The sequence below is a fragment of the Vespula pensylvanica genome, chromosome 6, assembly GCF_014466175.1.
Source record: "Vespula pensylvanica isolate Volc-1 chromosome 6, ASM1446617v1, whole genome shotgun sequence".
In the NCBI taxonomy this organism is placed as follows: Eukaryota; Metazoa; Arthropoda; class Insecta; order Hymenoptera; family Vespidae; genus Vespula; species Vespula pensylvanica.
This window is the reverse complement of record NC_057690.1, coordinates 4889497-4913869: the sequence shown is the minus strand read 5'-3', so window position 1 is coordinate 4913869 and position 24373 is coordinate 4889497. Positions and strand designations below refer to the sequence as shown.

The following is a 24373-nucleotide window of genomic DNA, read 5'->3' as shown; positions in this document are numbered from 1 at the left end:
TCCTTCCTTCCTTCCGTGGTTACTAGCTTGCTAGCTTACTTGGTTGCTTGGTTGCTTGCTTGCTTACTTTCCCATAGCTCAGCCTCCTCTTTTCCTCCTTCTCTTTGTGATCTTGCCCAAGCTATCCGTTACTTCGCGTTCCGTTCCGCTTTTGCATTCTCTCGTCGGGAGCAACGTAGTCTCCAAAGACGTTTTCGATCTCAAAAATGATCAAAGCTTTTCAGAGGGAAATTATTTGCTAAAAAATGTCTTTGTGTATAGTTATATGCACACATATAACTCCCTTTGAAGAAAGAGGTGGGGCTTGGATGAATGGGTGGGATGGGGTCAACGGGTAGGAGTTTAAGGGGTGAGGTGGGGTTTATATTTAAATATTAAATTTTTATATTTTCATAAAATTCAAAGTCCTTTCTTTTGATCCCTTTTTCTTCTTCTTCTTTTTCTTTTTCTTCTCCTTGATTCTTTTAAATCATTCATTAAAAACAGATAAAAGGTTATCATTTCAAACGGTTAATAACACTTTTAGAAACCTATACACCGATCACGTAATCTTACAGAAAAGATAATGTCCTTGATAATGTGAATTAATAATAGATAAAGACGAAGAAACTTGACAAAAGAAAAAAGAAGACAAGAAAGATAGAAAGCTATCGAAGAAAATCGCTTTTATCGATGAAAATGGTGAAAGTTCAGGATTTGAGAATAAGAAAAAGAGAGAACGAGAGAGAGAGAAAGAAAGAGAGAAGGAGAGGGAGAAGGAGAGGGAGAGGGATTCAAGGATCATGTCGACGACGAAAAAATTGTCGGCTCTCGTAGGTCAACACACTCGAGCGGTTCTTATCCGGTATTTCTCTCTCTCTCTCTCTCTCTCTCTCTCTCTCTCTTTTTCTCTTCTTCACTCTCTTCCCCTCTTCTTTGGTGGCACACGAGCGGTGTCAGCATTTCGCATCTGATATACGAGGGTTCGATTTACATCTAGGTGCTGACACGAATAGTGAGAGAGAGCGAGACGGAGAACGATAGGTCGCGTCGTGTAGTCTCGATCGGCCGCCTAAGTGAGAGAGAGAGAGAAGAAAAGAAAGAGAAAGGCTTCGCTGTGTAAAAGAAAGAATGAGAGAGAAGGATGAATTGTCGCGTTCACGGATCGTGGAATCGCATAACACACACGGCGTCGATCGCATTTCTGAACGTCATCCTCTTCAGGATTCTCTGTTATCCTATCCGACGTTTGCGGTCCAGCGTTTGCAATCATCATGGTTCGAACGTCTACGTGTCCATCAGCTCTTTCTCTCTCTCTCTTTCTTTCTGCCATTTACCCTTTTTTCTTCTCTCTCTCTCTCTCTCTCTCTCTCTCTCTCTCTCTCTCTCTCTCTCTCTGTTTCTCTCTTCTCCTCTCTATTTTGCGTTGATAAGATTTTTGTTATAGAAAAGATATATTATTTCTCTTTTAAGTTTTTCTGTCGATATTTTATAGCATCAACAAACTTTATTAATATGTCACATCGTTATGACGGAAAGATTTTTTTTATTAATACTTACGAAAAAAAGAAAAAAATTATGATCGTTATTAATAACAAGAGCTATATTATAGTATGAGAAGTATGTTTCGTATATTTTTTATATAGAAAAAATGTATTTTATATATTTAATCCGCTGGGTGGTTTTATGAAATTATTCATTCTCTTTTCTTTCGTTAAATTTTATTTATATATTAAGAATGATAAGAACACGAATATAATTACTATTTCTAATGAGAAATAAGACAATATAAAAAGTATGAATTTTATACGAAATCGGTGATATAGATAGTAACAGTATCAAAAAATAATTAGTTTGTGGATATTTTCCTCTCTCCCTCCTTCCTTCTTTTTTTTGTTACAATTTGATCCAAGTTCCTCACGAAACTTATAATCGTTGCATTCGTAGTTTGCTGTTCCCGTCAGACCTTGTAACATATTCGATCGCTTAAATGAAGAGGACCTCGTCAACGTCATTCTCGATAATTTATCGCGAATATCGGACGCGACTTTCGACGAAAGTACTGGCGAGACGAACGAAACAAACAAACGAACGAATGAACGAAAAAGAAAAAGAGAGAGAATGTATGTGTATGTAGTAAGAGAGAGAGAGAGAGAGAGAGAGAGAGAGAGAGAGAGAGAGAGAGAGAAAGAGGAATCTGTGACACGATGTCGCCGTAAATTTTGCCTCGACGTAAAATAAACGCGTTCGAATTGAAATGCGCGAACTCGAGCCGGCGACGGCGACGACGACGACGACGAAGTTGGTTTCTTCTATCGACAGACTCGCACCGTTATCGAAGTACCTATTTGCGTTACGATAACGGTACAATGACAAAGAAGAAAGTATCGCCTTTCGTTTACATGATTCATGATAACGATATCGTTTCGAGGAAAAAATAAAAGACTCCTTTGTATCGATCACAAATTCTTATTTTACCTCGTCGTAATCTAAATTACACGTAATGTAATCCATGCAAACTATAACGTCACACATACATACGTCGTAAAGGAAGGTAACCATATAAAAGAAGAAAAAATAGAACAGAAAGGATATTTTCTTTCTCCGTTGAAAATAAAATCCTTCGTTTGAAATGTTACTACTATTCGCGTCCATATTTTCAATATATATTTTTAAATGATAAATCACATTATAAATTCTACTTTGATTCTAACTTCATTATCTTTTAATACAATTAAGAATTGAAACGTTTAACGTTAATTTTTCATAGCTCCCAAATCAATTTCCTTCTTCGAAGTTTAACGAAGTCACTTATTCCATGCAACTTAAGCAAAACTCCATGAAGAAGAAGAAAAGAGAGAAGGGAAAAAAGAAGGAAGAGAAAAAAAAGAAAAAGCTTCAATTTTAGAATCCGAGAGGACACTTCTGGCTGCGAGTAAATTTTTTTTTTTTTACTTCTTTTTTTCTTCTTTCCCCCCGAAAATCCTGTTTCTTCGTTTTCTCTTCGCCTCTCTGAGCTAAGCTAATCCACGAACGATAATCCATGACAAATTGATCGCATGGCGCGCGCGCTCAGAAGTGAGAGAGGAAAATAAGTAAAAAGAAAAAAAAGAAAAAAAAAGAAAGAAAGAAGAAGAAGAAGAGAAAGGAAAGAGGAGGAGGAAGAAGAAGAAGAAATCTCAGGATCGGGACGTGTTACTTGTCCCGTATTCGTCCTCCTTAATTCTACTCCCACGTTGATAACTGCGGAGCACATTCTAGGACGACCGCCAATAGCAATTTTGTAATCACCCGGGCCTCTTAATTAAAGTGTAAGCCACGATAAGGCTCTTAATTCTCCCAATAAAACGCTCGTTCCCGGCTGCGTGGGTACGCTCGTTCCATTATTGTCAGCATGAAAGTCGTGCGGCACCTGCGGCCAACCCGGAGCGATCGGCTATCCTCTTTCTCCCCTTGCCCCCATTCTCTCTCTCTCTGTCTCTCTTATACTCTTTCATTCTCACCCTTCTGTCTCTCTTTCTCTCTCTCTCTTTCTTTCTTTCTCTCTTTCCTTCACTCTTCCTCATTTTTTTCTGCAATACGATGTCTACCGCATGCGGAGAAGCGTGCAAGCTGTATACTTCGCAATGCTAATGCAAGAATAGCCTTCTCTCTCTCTCTCTCTCTCTCTCTTTTCTTTTTCTTTCTTTACTCCTACCAATGAAAATCCCTTAGCTTCGGTACGCCCCGTATAAGTTGGACGTCTCTACGTAGCTTTGCACGGAGCACTTTCATTAGGGGGAGTTTCCCTAATAGAAAGAACTTGAAGGAAGTGTAAACGCATCGATGTTCCCTTCCTCTTTCTCTCTTTCTCTCTTTTTCTTTCTCTTCATTTTTCTACCTCCCCTCCTTTTCCTCCTTCTATCCAAGAGCGGTCCTCTCGTGAATATTTTAGGACGAAGTTTAGTCAAACACCGCCTTAAATTACGCCATTACCTCTGTCGTTTCCTTACCCCAAGAGGGGAAAATAATTCTTTTTTATTGGGACGATCGGGAAACCGAAATTTCCCTTATTTTCTCTTCTTTTTTTTTCGTAAGAGTAAAAGGAGGAGTCTCGTTCGGTGGAATAAGCTGACCCCAAGGTGGATGAACGTTGTTGTTCTTGTCCTTTTTCTTTTTTCCTTTTTATTTTTATTTTTATTTTTATATTTTTTAGTTCTCCTTTTTTCTCTCTCTCTCTCTTTTTCTCTTTTTTTTTTGAATTGCGTACCAAAGGCAGGAGTAACAAATGGAACGTAGGAGCAATGACTTTTAAGTTTAGTTTTCTCTCTTGAAAATATTTCGGGAAAAACGATAGTTCCTTTTTCTATATATCGCTTAATGAAAGGTGAAAAAGGTGAATTTCATCGTTGTCCCTTGTTACGTAACGTTTTTCAATCGTCTGCGAAGTTGAAACTTTTCTACATTTCTCATGGACGCGAAAGGACGACGTCGCCAGGCCGTCGGAGTTGCTGCGACAACGTCGAGTTTTCTTTCGAAGAAGAAAAATTAATTTCCTATCCAACGGATAGCAGGAAGGAAGGTAGAAAGGTAGGAAGGAGTATCGAAATTAATTTAAAGTGCTTTCGATAAATCAAGTCTAGCATAATTAAAGAATGATTTGCTCGAGACGACGACGACGACGACGACGACGACGACGACGACGACGACGACGACGACGACGACGACGACGACGACGACGACGACGACGACGACGATGACGACGTTGATGTCGAGAACGATAGTTTCAAGAGTTGCTCGTCGAAGGCTAAGTCACTGCCAACGAGGCAAGTTGCAGTTTAATAAACCGCGCGTGGACGAAACCCTCCTTTTGCTCGTTTCGCTTTCTCTTTAAATGATAAATACCGTGTTTTAAATGCATTCGTCCTTTCGAACAACACATTAGAAATTCTCCTTTGCAAAGGAGAAACTCGAGAAGGTAGACGATATACGTGAATTTTTAATTTACGTTTGATTAACCGAAAAGATAATTTTCGTAAAGATTCAATCGCCAAGATTCTTTGCTTTAGAAAGTTTATTATTTTATTTTATTATTCAGATGATTTTGAAAAGGAACGTCATTTGTTCGACTATTACGTTGCAATCGTTAATTCGACGTACAAAGTTCATTTATTTTTACTTATCGATCGACTTTTTTATACTTTTTCATTTTACAATTGATCAAACTGCAAAATCAATGTCAAGTTTTACGAATAAAATATTTGTGAACGCAATAACCTGCCCAATGACAGATAGGTACGTAGGTACATACATACGTAGGTACATAAAATCGACCGTACTTGGACGTCACCCTCGAAATAGAGAAAAGCGTTCGGAGGGTTCCTCCTAGGAGATTTATATTCATCGTAAGACTATAGATACGACAATTTATTCGTGTATGCTCTTCATCTTCGTCGCGATAGGACGACGTACGGTCTGTCACCGAGCAAATCCCAAACGTGCACGGCGTTTTTAACATAGAAAGGACCGATCGTATTTTTGTATCGTCAAACAATTCTTTATTATAGGGCTAAGAGTAACATTCGTGTTTTATAATGTTCTAATATCATCTTAGTATCCAAACCCTAACAATACGAATACTATAATTCATGTGGATATGATTTGAAAAATATCTACAGAATATCATTATTAAAATTCGCTTTATTACATTGAAACACAATTCTATTTTTCATCGAAATTTTTTATCCCAATAATCGTATTATCAAATAAATAATAATTCGTATTCAACTATTAAGCTATTTAAATGTTTAAAATATTAATCGGGAAAAATGAGTTTTTCATTTAGGGGGATTAAATTTCTCTCATTCTAAAGGAATAAATAAATTATTTGTTTTTTTTTTTGTTTAATCATTATTAAGAGAATATTATAGCTTCAGAATTTGTATGATTTTTCAATGAACCCAAAGTTACCTTTGTCCTCATCCGAAGCGATATTGTTATTTTAATCATATTAAATTTCATAGATACACGTGTTCATCGATCGTAACTCTCTTCGGTTAAGGAATTAATTATATAAACTATTGGAATACTTTGGTATTTCAATATTTAGAATCCCGCTGTACTATATTCCTTTATATAACGAAACACAATCGCGTATAATATTATCGTATATGTATATTCATGTGTCTGTGTATTTAGCCAAAAAATAAATTCAAAGTTCGAGCTTGTTGTTTTATTATTTAGTCGTTTATTTCGGTGGGTGTGTTTCGGTAACCAGTAACGCTCATCCCAAATGTCCATATTATATTTTGAAGACCGTCAGAGGGGTACCACGATTAGGTTGACGTTTAAATACGTTTAAAAGCTTCGTGAATATTAAAACAAGCAGTCGAAGAATCCGCTTGATTTCTCTCGCGGAACGATTTTTTTTTCTATTTTTCTCTTTTTAACAAAAAGAAAAATAACAACGACTATATAATAACAAGGACAATAAAACCCTGACTATATCCTTCTGTCATTTTCGTTTTACCTTTGCCATTGTCGTCAAGTTTATTTTCAAAATTCTGTCATCGAAATCGTAATTTGTTATAGCGACGATAAATGTATCCCATTCGTTATAACTATTCTATGGTACTGGATACCAAAGATTTTATTATTTGTTTATTTATTCAACGAAGATCCACAAAGCACTGCGTATCCGAAAAAAGTGTCCTTTTGAAAAATTAAAAAAAGGATAGGTAGGTATCACCGTCGAACCGATCGTTGTGAGACGTTTTCAAAACACATAAAATGAAAAATCTCTCATGATTTGCGCCCGATCGGGTAGCGGGGGAGGAAAAGGGTTGGTGGAGGAGATTCGTGGGAAGGAGGGAAGGAGGGAAGTAGAGTTCGAGCGAGGCGAGTCTAGCGCAAGATGAAAAACAAATAAATCAGCCGGTTAATTCAGCCAACGAGCGGCGCGCCGGCAAACAGAGTTAATCTCTGAAAATATTAGATGACAGCGAGGAAATAAGCCAGTGCCACACCGAGGCATTAATTACGGGCACAGGCTAAAAATAGTGCCCCATGCGGATGAGACGAAGCGACGTGAAAACGAGCGAGCACTATTCTCTCTCTTTCTCTCTCTCTTTTTCTAGCTTGCTTTTCCACCCTCCTCTAACCCATTTCGTCTGTGCGGAGACTTTTCACTGCACTCATGCAGTCGGCCAAGAAATCGAGAAATAGGGATGCACGTGTGCTGCTGCCCTCTCGACCGATTTTAAAGTAAAATCTTTAATTCGGTAAATCAACGGAGACTCGTAATTATCACGCTTGGATAATTATAATAACCGTCGATTTTATTTCGTTAGTTTAATTGTATCTTCATTCGGACGATTCTTTAAAAGAGAAAAATGAAAAGAAGGAGATGAATAAAACCTTCGAATAAATTATACGGTGCTAGAGTAATATTTAGGGAAAAGCTCTTAATCAGAGATAAAGAATGATTCAATACATTATTATTATGTTATCTATAAGGACATAGCTACTTTATACATAACTATTCAATTAGCGAAAAGCCAATTATACTTGCATTGTAATGAATCAATTTCTTGATAGATTGCCATTCACTAAATAATTTATGATTAAAATTTAAAGAATATTTGAATAAACTGAAGAAAATAGAAAAGAAGTTAATACATTATTGGCATTCTATATAATCCTGAAATTCTAAAAATAGCCAATGTAAACAATTTAGAAAAGAAACGAATAAACAAATAAAACGTGATCCATATATTTCTTAACTTCTATTTAACTCTGTATAATGTAATCTTTTTTGGATTTAAGATGAAAAAATATTTTAGAGAGAATTTCTCTTTTTTTTTTCTCTTTTACCTAGGATTGGTACCATTATAAAAAATGTAGGTTCCTATTAAAAAAAGAAAGAAAAGACAAGTTGACCTTTAAATGAGCTTGAGATCTTCCATTAAATAAAAAGTAATAAATGTCATAATATTTCTCCCTTGAAATCAGATAACTCTTGACAGAATAATTTTTCTCAGAAGTGCTATGTTTTCGAGATAAAAATTTCTAATGCTATATATTGAACACCTATTATAAATTATAATATAATATTATTATACAATATCAATTATATAACTTCGATTTAAAATAAAAAATATTAAAAATTTCGTACATGAACCAACAAATAATTTTATGGTAATAAAATAAAATTAAATTAAAAAAATATATATATATATCTTTTTGAACAAATCTTCCATGACCCAAATCTTCTTTAATTTTCTTCAAAATTATATAGGTGATTACAATTTCAATCGTATAAAATTGAAAATTGATGGTTTTATCCATTCTTTTCAAATCTATTTCTTGAATAGTGGAATTTAAAACATTTGTCTCTCGTAATAATTAACTTTTTCTTACAATTCCGAGAGTCATCGAAAGTCAGACGTTAAGCCGATGGATTTTTGAGAATCTTTGGCGAATTATTAGAAAAAAAGAAACAGAAGAAGAAGAAGAAGAAGAAGAAGAAGAAAAAGAGAGAAGGATATAAGAAACTCCATGAAAATTTTTTTCATGGAGTATTCTAATCAACGAGCGATCGGAAACGTAAAAGGAACATCTCGTTCGTCGAGAATCAAAAGTAGCCAGTCTGACGCAGCATCTCTTTTACTATTTGCTTCCGATTGCATGGCTTCGCAAGAGAGACAGACTGTTTTGTTTTCTTCCATTCCTTTTCCTTTTCTTCCATTATTATTCTCGTGTTCTCTCTCTCTCTCTCTCTCTCTCTCTTTCTCTTTCTTTTATCTTTCTCTTTCCCCTATTACTTCTTCCTCGTCGCTGTACTTCCATAGCCATTGTACTCGTTTGTGCCTTTCCGAGTATTCCGGTTTACCTACGAATACGATTCTTTTCTTTCTCTCTCTTTCTCTCTGTTACCACTGCTGTCATTGCTGCGACGCCTTTACCTCCTTTTGTCTTCCTTCGACTCTTTTCCAGCCTTTTTTCTTTCCTTTCTAACGCAACTCGTAAGTACGCACACACAAGCTCGCTCCTTCAATCCCCGCACCCTTTGTCTATCGCGTAACGTATGAGGAAATCAAGGGAGGCCACTTATCTTACATGCGAATTGCCCTCGACTCTACGAATTATCTGTCAAGGATCTTTATTTTTCTTTTTATTTTCTTTTTTTTTTTTATTCCTTCATCCCCCTCTACACGAATACTTTATATTTTTTTTTACAATAGACCTCGTTAAAACACGTGTTATTTATTTCGTAAAAGTTCTATGCTTTCTGAAAGGATGTTCTTTTCTTTTTTTTCTTTTTCTTTTTATTTCTTTTTACTTATTCGTCTTTTTAAATTTAATTGCTAAGATAAATAAATTTATCGATCGGGAAGGATTAGTTATTCATTCACGGAAATGTAACTTTTCTCTTTGCTCTCTAAGGGACTAAAAAAAGATAAAGTGATTAGAAATCTTGTCTAAATGATAAAAGAATAAATAAGTTATTTGTCTTTCAATACTGTCGTGGAAAATCAGTCTTACGATTTCTTTTCTTTTTTTTTTTTTTACGTTTCATTGATTTCTTCACAGCTTTCTCTCTTCATTCGTATCATTTTATTTCTAAAATTAAATTAAATCGGAAATTATTCATATTAACAGGGTTGAAAAGAAAGAAATAATATATATTACGCATCGACGTTAATTCACTTAATAATTCTTCAACAATTTCTTTTCAAGACTACACGGAGCACTTCGATTATTGCATGATTGAAATGAAACGTAAAAAAAGAAAGATAACGAAAAAGAAAGCAAAAAGAAAATTCATTATTACAAATTATATCAAATCAATTCAATATCATTATATCAAATTATTGCAAAATATGACGAGGATGTGTAATATTCGATCAAAGAAAATCTTTGAAGAGTTTCATTGATAAACTAGCCACAACGTTTTATTCGTTAATGATTAAAATAGAAAATGATATATGCTAGAGACATGCGTATTTCACCTCTTGACTTGCACGCGCGCTTTTATCTTAGTGGACCATCGCTGGGAGATGTTAATTAGCCGTTCCTAGTAGAGTTAAATCATAGGATTGTTGGAGCAATTAAATGTAACACGCGTCGACGTAGATACTAGGAAAATTATGAAGGTAGTAAGAGTTAATACTGGCGCATGCGTTCTCTCTCTCTCTGTCTCTATTTCTTTTTCATTCTCTCTCTCTCTCGTGCGCTTTGAGAACATAATGATCGAGCAATAATTTCTGCCCGACGTACTAACCACGGGGATTAATGAAATATCGATCGATCTTCGCGATTCTCCTCTTATACCAACGACTATAAACGCACTTCCAGATATCCGATAATAATATATTAAAACCCTAAACAGCGTGTATGCGTATACGTGCGTAAGCGTTCGTTTCTGGGCGTGTACGTCTATGTGCGATGGCTATTAGCCAAACATAATCGTTAGGATCGATCGATTTTAAAGGATGCGTTAAACCTTCTATTTATCTTTATCTTTCTCTATCTCTTCCCTTCCAGGTTCTTGCGAGTTTCCAGCAAGTTGGGCGGGAGAATGGTATCAACACGGAAAACCGGTACCAATTATCATAAATGCGACGATGTTAGGCGAAAGAAAGTGTGTGGAAAGAAGAAAAGACAAGTTTATCACATAGTGAGTACATAATAATGTTTTTTTTTTTTTATATTTTTATCGAAATAAATTAAACGATAAAGATGATACCACTTGCTTTGTAAAATTATTACGATATTCAATTTAATTATCTCTATCAATTAACTTTCGTTTCAGCGGTGATAAATGTTACCACTGTATGATCATTACCGCAAGGCACGAAAACGTCATTCAATATCGCGAAGGTAAGCCATTCTTTTTTTTTTCTTTTTTTTTTCGCCTCCTTCCCTCATCCTTCCTATAAATTTTCTTATCGATTTATGTAAAACACGATCGGTTTTTGTGATAACGCAACAGTAGGTATTCGTATTAAATAATAAAATACACGAAGCAAAACGTATAATATTAACGTATAACATATAATCCTATGTATATTTCTTTTTTTTTTATATTTCTCATAACTGTTAACTATACTTATTCTCGTACATGTATTATATTTCACTTTTGTTAAAGTAATTATTTTTTCATTTCCTTTTCGTTTTCCTTCCTTTCCTTTTTATATAATTAATAAAATTTAAATCTATTATACACGATATTATTTTATGAAATGATTTTCAAAAGTATTAAAAGTTATCAAAGCGTGCAAGTGTTTTCGCAAGGTTCTAAAAAAAAATATATCTACTTAATTTATTATATATTTTCATAGTTATACATATAGTATATTCAGAAACCTTATCAATTTCACTTTACATAAAATAATATGTTAATTCTATTCGTTGTTTGCCACAAATATAGGAGTATAGATTTTATTGATCGTTTATGTAATTATTTATATTACATTCTCTACGATCCAATCGTAATTTATTTTTGTGAAAATGTTCTTTGGTTCTTCACCTCATGCAAAGATAGAGATTTTCCCACGAGTCGGTTTCTGCATTAGGACAATAGTTTTTGGGAAGCAACATAAGCGAGAGAGAGAAAAAGAGAAAAAGAGAGAGAAAGAGAGCTTGGAGTTGGGGAAGCGAAACAGTGCACAGTGGTCCGTCTTTCTTCCCCTTGTAATTCTCTCTTTCTCTCTTTCTCTCTCATTCTTCATTCCATACATGCGCACGCACAATCTCTCCTCTCTCTCTCTCTCTCTCTCTCTCTCTCTCTCTCTTTCTCTCACTCTCTTTCTCTCTGTTTTTCTTCTCCCCTTTCTCCAACAAACATTCTCAAAAACACACGTACATCGTCCACCCCGCACACACAAATACACGTACACAGCACACATTCACGCGTGCATACTCTACAATTCCGAGGTTGATGAGCATGGCGTAACTAAACCTGACGTCCATTGTGTCGGACCACATCCTTGGCATTTGCCGTTGCCAATAGTAGATGAAAGGTCTGATGCCGTATGGTGAATTACGCTAAAGTTTAATTCACTGTGAGCGGTGTATTAAACGATTTGCCATTCATCGTACGCTTATATAAAGATTTGGGGAGTGTTATTGAATATTTTCTTTTTCTTTTTTCCTTTTTTTTCTTTTTTTTTGCCAGCGACTTTGCTTCATCGAACACTACTCACTCATATATATATATATGGTATTGCATTAGATACCTTCTTTTTATACTTTCTCAATGAAAAATGAAAAAAAGAAGAAAGGAAGAATGATAGAAAAAAAAATTATTAAATTGATAATGAAAAGGGGTATGAAAACAAGTTTTCTTTCATCGTTTTAGGATTCTGCAATCCAGACCCGATGGATCTAGAAAACATGTGCTCGATGATCGGCTCGGACGATATTCTATATTCTATGTTTCGGATAAACTCTAAGCCCATACCTTGTCCATTCAGTGGCCCTCCATTCACATTTTCGTATAATCGAGGATACCGAGAGTGCGCAGTACCTATAAGTTTGGCCGAACGATGTACGGACGAGAGTAAGCTTCTTCTTAAATATCAGGCTTGTCCGGACATCGATGGAACTGAAAGTAACAGTAAGTTTTTTTTTTCTTTCTATATTTCATTAGAAATTAATCGAATTGATTCATTGAAAATGTCAATTATTATTTCGCATTTGTAATATATATTTATAATTAATTTATTCGATAAAATTCTTTTATTTTGTTTGAAAAAATTTTCTCTATTTATATGGCGTCAATAATAATTGACTCTTCATCTTGATACATTGTCAACCGGTAGGATAAAAATACGTTTAAGATTCTCTTTTGAGTATGTCTACTGAAATGAAATTACTAGTTAAATTAAATTTTCTTCAAATTAATTTTATTTTATTCATTTTTATACGGAAAACGTTCGGAAGATCATATGATTAATAAAAAAATGATTACAAAAACATATTGTTTTTAAGTTACAGTTTAGTGCATTCAACTGCTATCATAATTAGAATTTATTAGATACTTTATTTTTATTATTGCAGCACGATTTGGTATGGCTCATACCATTGCAATTAAATGACATTTCAGAGGAGTATTACAAAACGTCAGACTAGTTTGAAAAATTCATTAAACTTGTTGTTGCTTGAAAGGAATGTCATTACAGTTCGAGTAATTTTTTTCCATTTATCTTTTTTTTTTTTTTTTTAAGGAATTTTAACATTATTTCTAATTTTAGATATTCATTATCCGACTGTACTTAAACTCTTGCGTTTTGTTAAATTTCACGACTTTTACAAACAAGTAATATTTTTTGATAAAACGATATTTCATCGGCTGTAGAAATGATATCTTTTACGGCATAAATCCTAGCTGACAATGTTTAACATTTCGTAATTTATTCGTTACTTCTCGTAAAACCTGTATGACTAATAATCGACTCTTTTTTTTTCTTTTTTTGCCATAAATTATACAATAATTTATAATATTTTACAGCGGAGGAGTTGCAGTGCCTAGCGGTGTGGAACGACGGTGGACGCAATAAATATTTAGTGGGTACACTAAAGGGAAGAAATGCTGTTGCTAACGAAGTAACATTTAGGTACAACGTCGTTATTTTATTAATAATAATTAGCTTCTCTTATTATATTTATTAGAAATTCACGAATTAATCTATACTGTATAATCGGTACGAATGGTGAACATTTCTTTTTTTATTCGTCATAGGTGCTTTTTATACGAAGAGAAACATCATCAGGGTAAAGTGGTTTATATGCTCGCTCATTCCGGAGAACCTACTTGCAATGGTTTGACAACGGTATCCGAGGCATCCCTCACGATAAAACTAACGAAAGGTTATTAACATCTTATTAAATTAAAATACATATTTATAAATTATATAGAAATGTTATCTAACGTATGTATATTTGTTAACAGTGGACAAAGAACACAGTAGATGCAAATATCCATCATGGGTTACGCAACATCACGATTGGCATTCATTGGATGGCACAAAAATGTATCACTTTACAAACAAAAATGCAACGCTCAAAGTAAAGGCTCAAGAAACGGACAGGGAAGCTTTTCACGAGGAAAAAATCGTCTGTCATAATTTAGAAAAGATGCATCCGAACGATAATATGCAAGGTCACAAAGTGAAGGTGATAGCTCATGTGACCAGCGGTTGGTAAGTAGATTGGAAAGATTTCTTCTCTTGTATGAATTATTTGACGCATATGTTATATTGATTATAGTGACATCGGTTACGTATGCATGATATTCCATAAGAGAGACGGACACATCATTGAAATACAACAGTCCGGTTAGTATTTTCTACACGTATATTCTTACGTCATTGTTTCATACGACATCTGATTGCTAATTTGTTTTCAGCACAAAAGGCAATCATGCCAGACGAAGTATGTTCCCTTTGGGATCCTTCAAATATGCCTTATACGACTTTAATAAGTAAGTGACACGAGGATATCATTTAAAAATAACCTCGATTTAAAATACATATCCTCTTTGGTCTTTCTCAGCTTCTTTCCTACATCAAAGAAAATGTTCGCACCCCGGTCGCTACTCTATCATGGATTTTGCCCCTTCAAACGTATTCTCGGCTACTCCCAGACGACAGCGTCGCAGTGAGAAATCTTCGAAAACGGCAAAAAGAAGGACGTGGCAGGACGATATTGAAGACGAGGAGTGTAGGAGTACCGATATTCAAATAGGATGCAGCTCGTCCGATCAAAATGAAATGGTAATAGCAAATACTTGTGAACACGAAGAAATAGGTGAGTTTAATAAAACAAAACGAAAAAAGAAAAAAGGAAACCAAAAATATCATTTATCCTTAAATCATACAAATGCAAATACACGTGTATATTTTATTTTTAGCATATTCTTGTCATGGGAGTTGGGAAGAGAAAGGTATATGGTATACTATAGTGTCTCAAAAAAGTATAGAATTTAGGGCAGGCCTAGGACAAACGTATTGTTTCTCAATGCGATCTGGTGTAAATCCAGAAAAAAGTCAAGATAGGAGTAGATCGCTACAGCAAGAGCAAGAGTTATGGCTTTCGAAGCCAACACGTTTTTGTCAGAGGAACGGAACAAATGAATGGACGTACAGACTCTCCAGTCAAGGTGGTGATTATTAAAATAATATATTCCATATTTTTCGATATATATATACGCGCGTGTGTGTATGTGTACGACATCAAATTTTTTATTGCAGGTGTCTGTGAAGATTTAATGAAGGCAGCATCGAGTATAGCATCTACTTTCTCGTTGAGTAGCAGTACGATTATCGTTACAATAGTCACAACGACGTACACGATATTGTCTAGATGATTCGACAGAAAAGGCTTATAGATATTGACTGCTACTCGAAACATAAGCTGTAATTAACAGCAGATACTAACAGACCAAGCGGTCAATATAACATTATTATTATTATTAATATTATTATTTTTATTATTATTATTATTATTAGTATTATTATTCTTATTTTTATTCTTATTTTTATTATTACTATTATTATTATTATTATTATTTTATTATTATTATTATTATTATTATTATTATTATTATTATTATGATAAAAGAACTAGACAAACATCGATAATGATTGAAAAGGATAGTTTAAACTTTCTCAAAATTGCTAGTTTTTAGTAGTAAAGGGACGAACAAGATACAACTTAAGGAACGATTAAATACATTATAGGGCTGCAAAGCAGCCAGAAAACTGTCTTATATGTTCAAAGGCTGTTGCAAAGGTTGTTTATTGAAACAATTTAATTTCTGTCACTGTTCAAATAATTGTTATAAAATCATTTTATTTTTCTATACATATTAGGAATGTATATGCTGACAGAATAGCTGGTGAGTTGTCATCGATAACATCATAAATTTGAGCTTACGATTAAATAGAAGTTGGTACTTATTCCTCTCGTAAAGTATGTAACTCTACGTAACTGTCGATGCTCTGAAGTTTTAGAAATATATTTTATATTTGTATATCTCTAATGTTTATACTGTTTATACTAGCATGGCCAATTTTTATGCAATAATTCATAATATCTCTGCAACGATAACTCTAAGGATTATCACGTAACAAATACCGAATGTGTCAAGATTTGTCGCATCAAAGCAGATATGGATTGATCTTTAATTTAGCACAAAACGTTGCCACGTATGTATAACGTAGCAATATTTTTGTTCTAACAGTATATTACATTGGTACCTACTGCCCGTTCCTAGTAGCTCTTGAAATAAAACTGAAAGGAAAATAATAAATATTCTTTTTTTTTTATATTACTATAGATACGACTAATCATGAAATTTTTCTGGGAAATGATTCTATAACATTCCAAATATTATATAATCTATTAAAAAGTTCAAGCACCATTATTTATCATGAAATTATGATCGAAGATAAGATTCTAATACATTTATAATCACTATTTTTCAATCTGTCAATTTTTACATTATTTCAAGTTGACTCGTAAGTTGTTAGTTACAGTATATATATACATATATATATATATTTTTCTTTTTTCTTTTTAACAAACAATCATTACTATCCCAACATTATATCGTTGGAAGATTTTCAAATTCTATATCTCTCCTTTAACAGAAGATGTTAAAAGATATATTTAATCTACAGGCATAGATTATTAGCAACAGTCTTTGAATAGAACCAGTTCTAAAGTTGTAGGTTTTGAAAAATTGATGTAAATTATTAATAACCAAGCTATTGTAAATAAAACCAGGGTATAATTAATCGATACTACTTCATTTGGTTTATACTCGAGTGAAAATGAAGTAATGTATGTAATTATAAATTATAGCTAATTTACATGATAAATTGGTTTAATGTAATAGCGAATGAACAGTTTTTATCTTTTAGCTAGTTATACATACATATATGTGTATATCTGTATATAATAATTTAAATATTGTATAAAGACTGTTTTCAAAGAGTAAAAAGTTTACAGCTCTCGACCACGTTTAGCTAATAAAAAAAAAAAAAAAAAAAAAAAAAAAAATAGAACTGGAAAAGAAAAAAGAAAAGAAAGAAAAAAAAATAGAAGGCATACGTGGCTTTGAGCGCGTCCTCTGATACAATTTTCGATTTAAGATATTCTTGGAGATAAAGTATCTGTATTTTGCCGATAATTCATATGTTTCTACTAAATGGCATTGTACGAGAGATGACCAACGAGATTGGTCTCTAGGCAAATCCAAGATTTATACTTAACTTGTGAAATAAAATGCTTTGTCTTTTATATAGGGTTACTGGATGTAGATATAGAGGAAAGATCCTAGAACATAAATCACTTTTAACAACGAATCTTTGGTCGTTTGAAACGACTAGATGTGTTTCATCCGTTTCCATTGGATATGTCTATCCTTTATATTATATCTAATACTCGTTTTATTTCGATCACGATTAGCTAATGTCAACCTTTTTTATAGGCATTTTTCTGCATAATTTATATTACTCATTTTTTGGCCATCATAAATCCTCGAATAAGATATTAACTTTATAAAGATATTGCCTGATGAACGAATAAAAAGAAAAAAAAGAAAAAAAAAACAAAAATGACAAAAAAAGAAGAAACATTCGACTAAATCTTTGTAAATACACAGGTATTTATTCGTTGTGAAATGTGCGTGTGCGTGAATGCATGAGAATGAATTTGCGTATATAATATTATTCACAAAATCTACATCCATTATATATATATATATATATATATATATATATATATATACATATATATATAAAACCTTGTTAATATTTATTATATCTAAGCGTAAACGGAAGATAGCCAAACGCAGTGAAGCTGACGAAAGCTAGGAAACATTTTTTACTGTATATATACACACGTATATATATATATATATATATATATATATATATATATACATATATATATATAATATTTTCTAAAATTAATGTACTGTATACCGGAATTCAAGAAAAACATTAAAAAAGGAAAAAACAAACAAATTTGTGAACGAGTGAAAGAGGTGTACGTTTGAGAATCACCGAGCATCGAGTAACAAGATAAATCTTTATTTTTATACATACAGGACGATGTATCGAGAGCTTGCCTATTTTGCTTAATGATTATACATGTTAACTAAAGATATCATGCGAGATAGGATCATGTTTATTTTTTATTTTTCTCTAATTTTAATTGCCTCGTCGAACAAAATAATTTGATAGAGACTACGAGTTTGACATAGAGACGATCTATGGGAATGTTAATCATGTTCTGCCTTATCTCAACTCTCGAAGATTTATTTATCTATTATCAATGCCTATATAAGAATATAATACGCTTAATTCCTTTTGCTCGCCCATATGTCTCATGTACCTATGAATTTTTACCGTGGAAATATTCGTCTATTTCTATACACTAACACATTGTCAGATTCTTCGAAATCTATTTTATTGCCCAAGCGTACGAGAATTTAATTTTTATTAGAATAAGAAGCGCAGCAGGTAGCTAACCAAGCAAGCTAGAATGAATTCCGGATACAGACGTTGCGCAAGATAAAAGAAAAAAAAAAAAAACTAATAAATATTCCTAGATTAAGAGATGATTTATTAAATAAAGGCGTGATAATAGCTGAGATTTTTCATGGAACAAAAAGTGTAAAGATCTGCATAAAGTGCCACTAAAGACACTCTATATAAAAGAAGTGATTCACTCGATTACTAACCATAAAATAATGCTGTGTACAAGAAATATATATATATATATATTTTTCGTTTATCACTGTGATGATTATATAATTATAAATATTAGTATTTAAGACAGTTTGAGTGTTGCTTTTCTTGCCACTTTAGTCTAGAAAAAAAGAAAAAAAAAAACGTTATTTCGATGTATTATTAAGGGTTTACGGGGATGAGAAAGGAAGGGTGGAAGGAGGATTTACGAACCACAAACGACATTGGCCTCTGCTTACGAACCTAATAATTATTTTCGATCTAATCGTATGATATGCACGATCAAGCATCGTCGTTAAATATTGTACGTGTTTGATTAACGAAAAATAAGAGGGAAAATTCTCCGCAACTCCGGTAACAAATTATTATAAGAGAAGTTGGGAAAAAGAAGAATCAACGATGATTCCTTTCTATAAGAATATAAAATAATTTTTTGATTGCGTAACATTTTTAATATCATGATGCGCGTTAATTTCTATATCACAGACAGACTATCTCGACGCGTTCGTCCATGAAAAATAAATTATTTAACGAAGGGCAAAAGTAAAAACAAAGGCGATAAAAAGACGATTAGAAAGCGATTTTACATTTTTGCTATTAACGATCGCAGGAAATGATATTTTACCGAAGAAGAATAAGAAGAATGTAAAGAAGAAGAATTAAAAATAATAATAATATGATATATATTATCGATCGTCAAAACCTCGAACATCGACAAGTTTTTTAAAAAAACTCACTGCCTTTACGTACATACATACGTCGCTCGTTAACGAAGCGTTAAAAAATCTAATCGAACGAATAGCTTTTTATATTTTCGATCTCATATCTGCCTTTTCCGAGTGCTAGTTTATTCTGATAATAACGATATAGTATTTCTGTAAAGTGTCAGACAATGCCGACTCGATGGTATATGAACTAGCATCATGTGTAATGTTTATTATATTTTGAATACGAAATATATACATATAAAAAAATGACTTTTTGTATATCCGATACGTTGTTTTAAATTCATTCATTTCCCTTTGAATTTCCCTCCGTTTGCAAGCGAAAGAGGGAAATATAGAGTTATGTTAGATTCAAAAATAACATCTCGGATTTTGTCGAACGTGTTATTAAAAATAAAACGTTTCTTACAAATAGATTTTTAATATTTTAATAATTTTTTTCTTAGACATTTCAATTTAACAAAGCAATAGTATTATCACAGATACATACATACATACGTATACAATTGAAAGCTATATTATTTTCATTTGAATCGAGATGAGGCATATATTTGACCGTCCTTGCTTCTTTATTGTTTCTTTGTTTATTATTGAACGTCCTTGTCTACTTATTCTTTCTTTGTTTATTAATTTCCAAGCCGATTGAGTATCGATAGTTAGTTTTAAATAAACGACAATGAGTCATTGCTTTTAACTTTCATTGTTATTCAAAAATTCGCGGAAGTAGTATTACCAATATGGAACTAAGAAAGCGAGTGAGAAAGGGACAGAAATAGAGACGAAGAGAACGAGAGCGAGAAAGAGAGAGAGAGTTACGATCATATCGCCATCTACGAGGGTAGTCGAAGGGTGAATTTTTCTATAAAGCATGTGTTCTATGACGGATTGACGTAGGTTTGCGAAATTTTCGCGGTGGTGAGTTTGGCGGCACACGTGAGCCATGTCATACACGATAAGCGTTGTCTCGAGAACGTCGAATATCACCGTAGAAGCGAACGAAGAGAGACAGATATAGATACATCTTATCAAGTAATACCTGATAAAGGAAGAAGAGAAAAAAGAGACGACTCCAAACGAGATCGAACGAGAATTACTTTTCTTATTTCTTTTAACCATTTTAAATATGTGCATAGAACCCACGTGGACTTGCAATCAATAGTGCAGTGTTGTTGCACGGGGGTCAGTCAACCCGCGCTCGAGGTCAACTCCATGGTGTCTTCTCTCTGGGTGAGTAGGATCATTCTTAAAGAAAGAATATTCGTGATATTCGTGATAGTCTATGAAAGTTGGTTTGTGAACGAAAAGAATAAAAAATGTAGAGAAACAATTAAATTGTTTCATTAGGAAACTTCTTTTTTCTTAAAGAGAGTGAGAGAAAGATAGAAAGAGCGAGTGTGTATGAAAGATAGAGAGAGTGAGATAGATAGATAGATACAGAGAGAGAGAGAGAGAGAGAGAGAGAGAGAGAGAGAGAGAGAGAGAGAGAAAATTCGTTTATCGAGATCGCACCGAATTTAGACTCTTCCATTTCGATCCTCTGCAAGGGTTAAATGCCAATCGATATCATGCGATCTTTTTTTGATTTTAAAATAATCCATAAAAGAAATAATCGATATATATATATATATTTTTAGATAATGATTTAGACACATTTCGTATTTAGTACATAAGTATGTGCATGCGTGCGTATATCTGTATGTGAGTAGTACGTTTGTTTCGTCCGATGGTATTTTCACAGTGATCGCTAAGGTGCATACACTTTACTGATTGCTGCTCTGTATTGATCTTAGTGAAATCTACGATGTAAATTCGAAGGGACCGTACGATTTCCGTAAGTTAATTAAGTTAATTTTTCTTAAAGATCGAATTGATTTCTTTCCTTAATTTCTTTTGTATTCTTTTTTATCCTTTTTCAATCGATTTCCAAGAAGATCACGCGACGTTATCTTTGTACGATTTAATGGTCATATTAAAGTTTTGTTAAAAATGTTAAAGAAAGTTTATTATCCAATAATAAGCATAGAAAAAACAAGGAACGATGAACTCGCCTTTTATTTCTTTTACACTTTCTTTTTCGAGACAACGATACCTCATTTCTTGTTGTTTCAGATAGTAATATTTATTTCTTTATTATTATCGAAAGAGACGAATTTGGAAATGGGGCAGAAGATTGAAAACAGCAATGTAGGACAAAGGTTGGCCGAGGTGAATGGCACCACCTCGTTGTTGAAGCTGCACTCACCTGCCTGCGCAGTCGTTCCGCGGATTCTCACTAAGTTCGATGGTAGTGGTAGTGGTAATAGTAGGAGTAATAGTAACAGCAGCAGTAGCAGTAACAGTAGCAGTAGTAGTAATAGTAGTAGTAGTGGTAGTAGTGGTAGTAGTAACAGTTTAATCGTCAACACGATGAAAGAGATAGAGAAGAAGGAATAGGTTCTTCATTTACTTTAATTTGTCTAATGAAAGAAGTGGGCGGGGAGGGTTTAGGGGGAGAGTAGAAGGGATTAGCTTTAACACTTCAAAAGCTACACATTTTGCGATAATACTCGGTGAATACAAAGTATAAAGAAGAAAATGATTATTAATGGGATTTCGAACGTATGTATGAGAGAGAAAGAGAGAGAGAAAAAGTTGATTCGAAGTAAAAGCTCGATCGTGTAACCTACATACAAAAGAGAAAGAGAGAAAAAGAGAAAGAGAGAGAGAAAGAGAGAGAGAGAGATAGAAATTGGGATAGCCGATAAATAAATTCGCAAAATCGATCGGAATGATGATCGTTTACGCTCCCATTGCCAAGATTCGCAATTGGTTTTGACGATAACGTTGCTTCGGGAGGAAGGTAACACCTCCCGCGCAAGCAGCGAGAGATCGCTTATCATTGATCAGTTTGCCGGCTTGGATGAAGCTATTGCGCTCTGGAATTACGTAACTCTCTCGTCGCAGTTTTCCGATGCAGTTTTCTCGAATTTTCGTTTGAAAGAATACAAATATAATGTTTACGACGATGACCTAAATCATATGTTTATACTTATGTATATGCGTCTGTATTTTTGTTTTTCTTTGTTTAATGTTACTACGTTATTACAACATAGAAGCAAATTACACAAGCAAAATAATAGATAAATTTAATTTAATAATAGAAAATCCAAATTTTTCATATTATATGTGTATATATATATATATATATATATATATATATATATATAAATATATTTTAATAATAAATTTTATTTACAATAAAACTTTTCGATATTGATTAAAAGAGTTATGATAGAGAAATTGAGATGTTTATATTATTCGAGCGTGTTATGCAACGTTTAATGTAAGTTTGATCCACGCTGTGTCTATGTACTATATACATATTTTAATAGTAAATGAGTTGTATGTATAATGATTAATTATATTTCGTAACAGTAATATATGTATATTGATTAATAACACATTGCGATTATTATTATTATTATTATTATTAATGTTTTTGTTATTATATCAAATAAATTATTATACGAATTGATAGAATTCAGAGGCATATCTTTCAATATTTTCTTTTTCGATATTGCCAGATTTCAATTTGAGAAAAATTTGACGAATTGCCAGAAAAAGCTGCTATAGTTTTATTAATAATAGAGAAACAAAACGCGAGGGTAGGTTAAGCGAGATCATCATTTGCACGTTGCATCCGCTTTGACTAGTCGCTCGTTCGTTTGCGCGAGCAGGACATTTATTTTACCGATACCGATAGATCCTGTTCGTTCATCTGCTCGTTCGGCTTCATCATAACGAGAGAGAAAGAGATAGAAAGATAGAGAAACAGAAAACGCATTTTCTAGTTCGCCTTTCAAATTTGCGGATGTTCCTGCTCTATTTTTTAAAAGAGAAAATCGATTATACGAGAAAGATCTTTCGTATCGAGGTCGTATCGATTAAACCCTAGAAAGTGGTTTCTAAAATTTCTTATTTATTTTTCTTTGTTATTGTATTTCTTCTTTTTGATTGATTTATTTATTTTTTTTTTTTCATTATACAGGACGATTTGATAATTCAAATATAATTAATTTGTTACATAATCCTACGGGAGAAATTAATTCTAAATCGTGAAGTAGGTCTATTCTATATTTAATTCTCGAAATAATTGATTTCGAATTGATTGATTCGATGGATTAGCATTGAATCGTTGATATTTGCATGCATATGTAATTATAATTTTGATTTTAATTCGTCGATTCAGAATATAATCCAAAAACTGTAGGAACATTGAAGAAATAAAAAGAAAGAAAAATGTTAAGTATATCGTTTAGATTCTAATCGAAAAGTCTTTCTCTCAAGAAGTAATCTTAATCTTCTCTTTCAAGAAATAGATTTAACAATCGTGAATTTAAAAATGCGTTTTCTGTTTCTTCCCCTCTCTCTCTCTCTCTCTCTCTCTCTCTCTGTCTCTCTCACACTTGTCAGCCTCGGATTTTAAAGTTACTTTTATGGCACTCAACTTGTTAATATAGTTTAAAAAAAAATATTGTATAGCTAAGATAACGAGATGTTCCACAAAGTACAACTTCAACTTGCGCACGTCGAGTAGAATCGCGTAGACATTTAAAAGCGTTCCTGTGCTAAGTCCGTAGTGATTATCAAAGCAACAACCATGAGGGAGACATTTTGGTTTGTACATCTTTTCGTAAAAAGTCGGTATCTTGTGAAGTAGTTTTCGCAAAGAAATATAAAAGCAGGTTATAGCAAAAGCAGTTGTTAAAATTTTTTTATTTGTTCTAGTCTTTATCATGAAATATAAACAGGATATTCCCTTGTGAAAATTTGGAATATTTTTATATGAAGATTGACTCGAAAAAACTTCTTTACAGATTTTTTACAAATTGTTTGACGATTTTTTTCGCGCATCTGTAATGGTAGAAACGTTATTTTCTTTTTTCTTTT

General features: G+C 33.1%; 1 protein-coding gene across 5 annotated transcripts in view; it reads left to right on the top strand.

Moving 5' to 3' along the window:
• Positions 1 to 19712, top strand: part of LOC122630193 — a 44718-nt gene extending 25006 nt beyond the window's left edge. For 4 of the 5 annotated variants that reach the window (XM_043814445.1, XM_043814443.1, XM_043814442.1 and 1 more), the window contains 11 exons: positions 10504 to 10636; positions 10772 to 10839; positions 12320 to 12577; positions 13472 to 13577; positions 13703 to 13830; positions 13913 to 14162; positions 14230 to 14297; positions 14369 to 14443; positions 14515 to 14769; positions 14873 to 15124; positions 15213 to 19712. In XM_043814445.1, coding sequence (XP_043670380.1) covers positions 10504 to 10636; positions 10772 to 10839; positions 12320 to 12577; positions 13472 to 13577; positions 13703 to 13830; positions 13913 to 14162; positions 14230 to 14297; positions 14369 to 14443; positions 14515 to 14769; positions 14873 to 15124; positions 15213 to 15328 — 1709 coding nt within the window. In that variant the 3' untranslated portion in view covers positions 15329 to 19712. The remainder of the gene's footprint in view (positions 1 to 10503; positions 10637 to 10771; positions 10840 to 12319; positions 12578 to 13471; positions 13578 to 13702; positions 13831 to 13912; positions 14163 to 14229; positions 14298 to 14368; positions 14444 to 14514; positions 14770 to 14872; positions 15125 to 15212) is intronic. The other variant, XM_043814441.1, reaches the window with a different exon arrangement.
• Positions 19713 to 24373: the final 4661 nt, after the last annotated feature.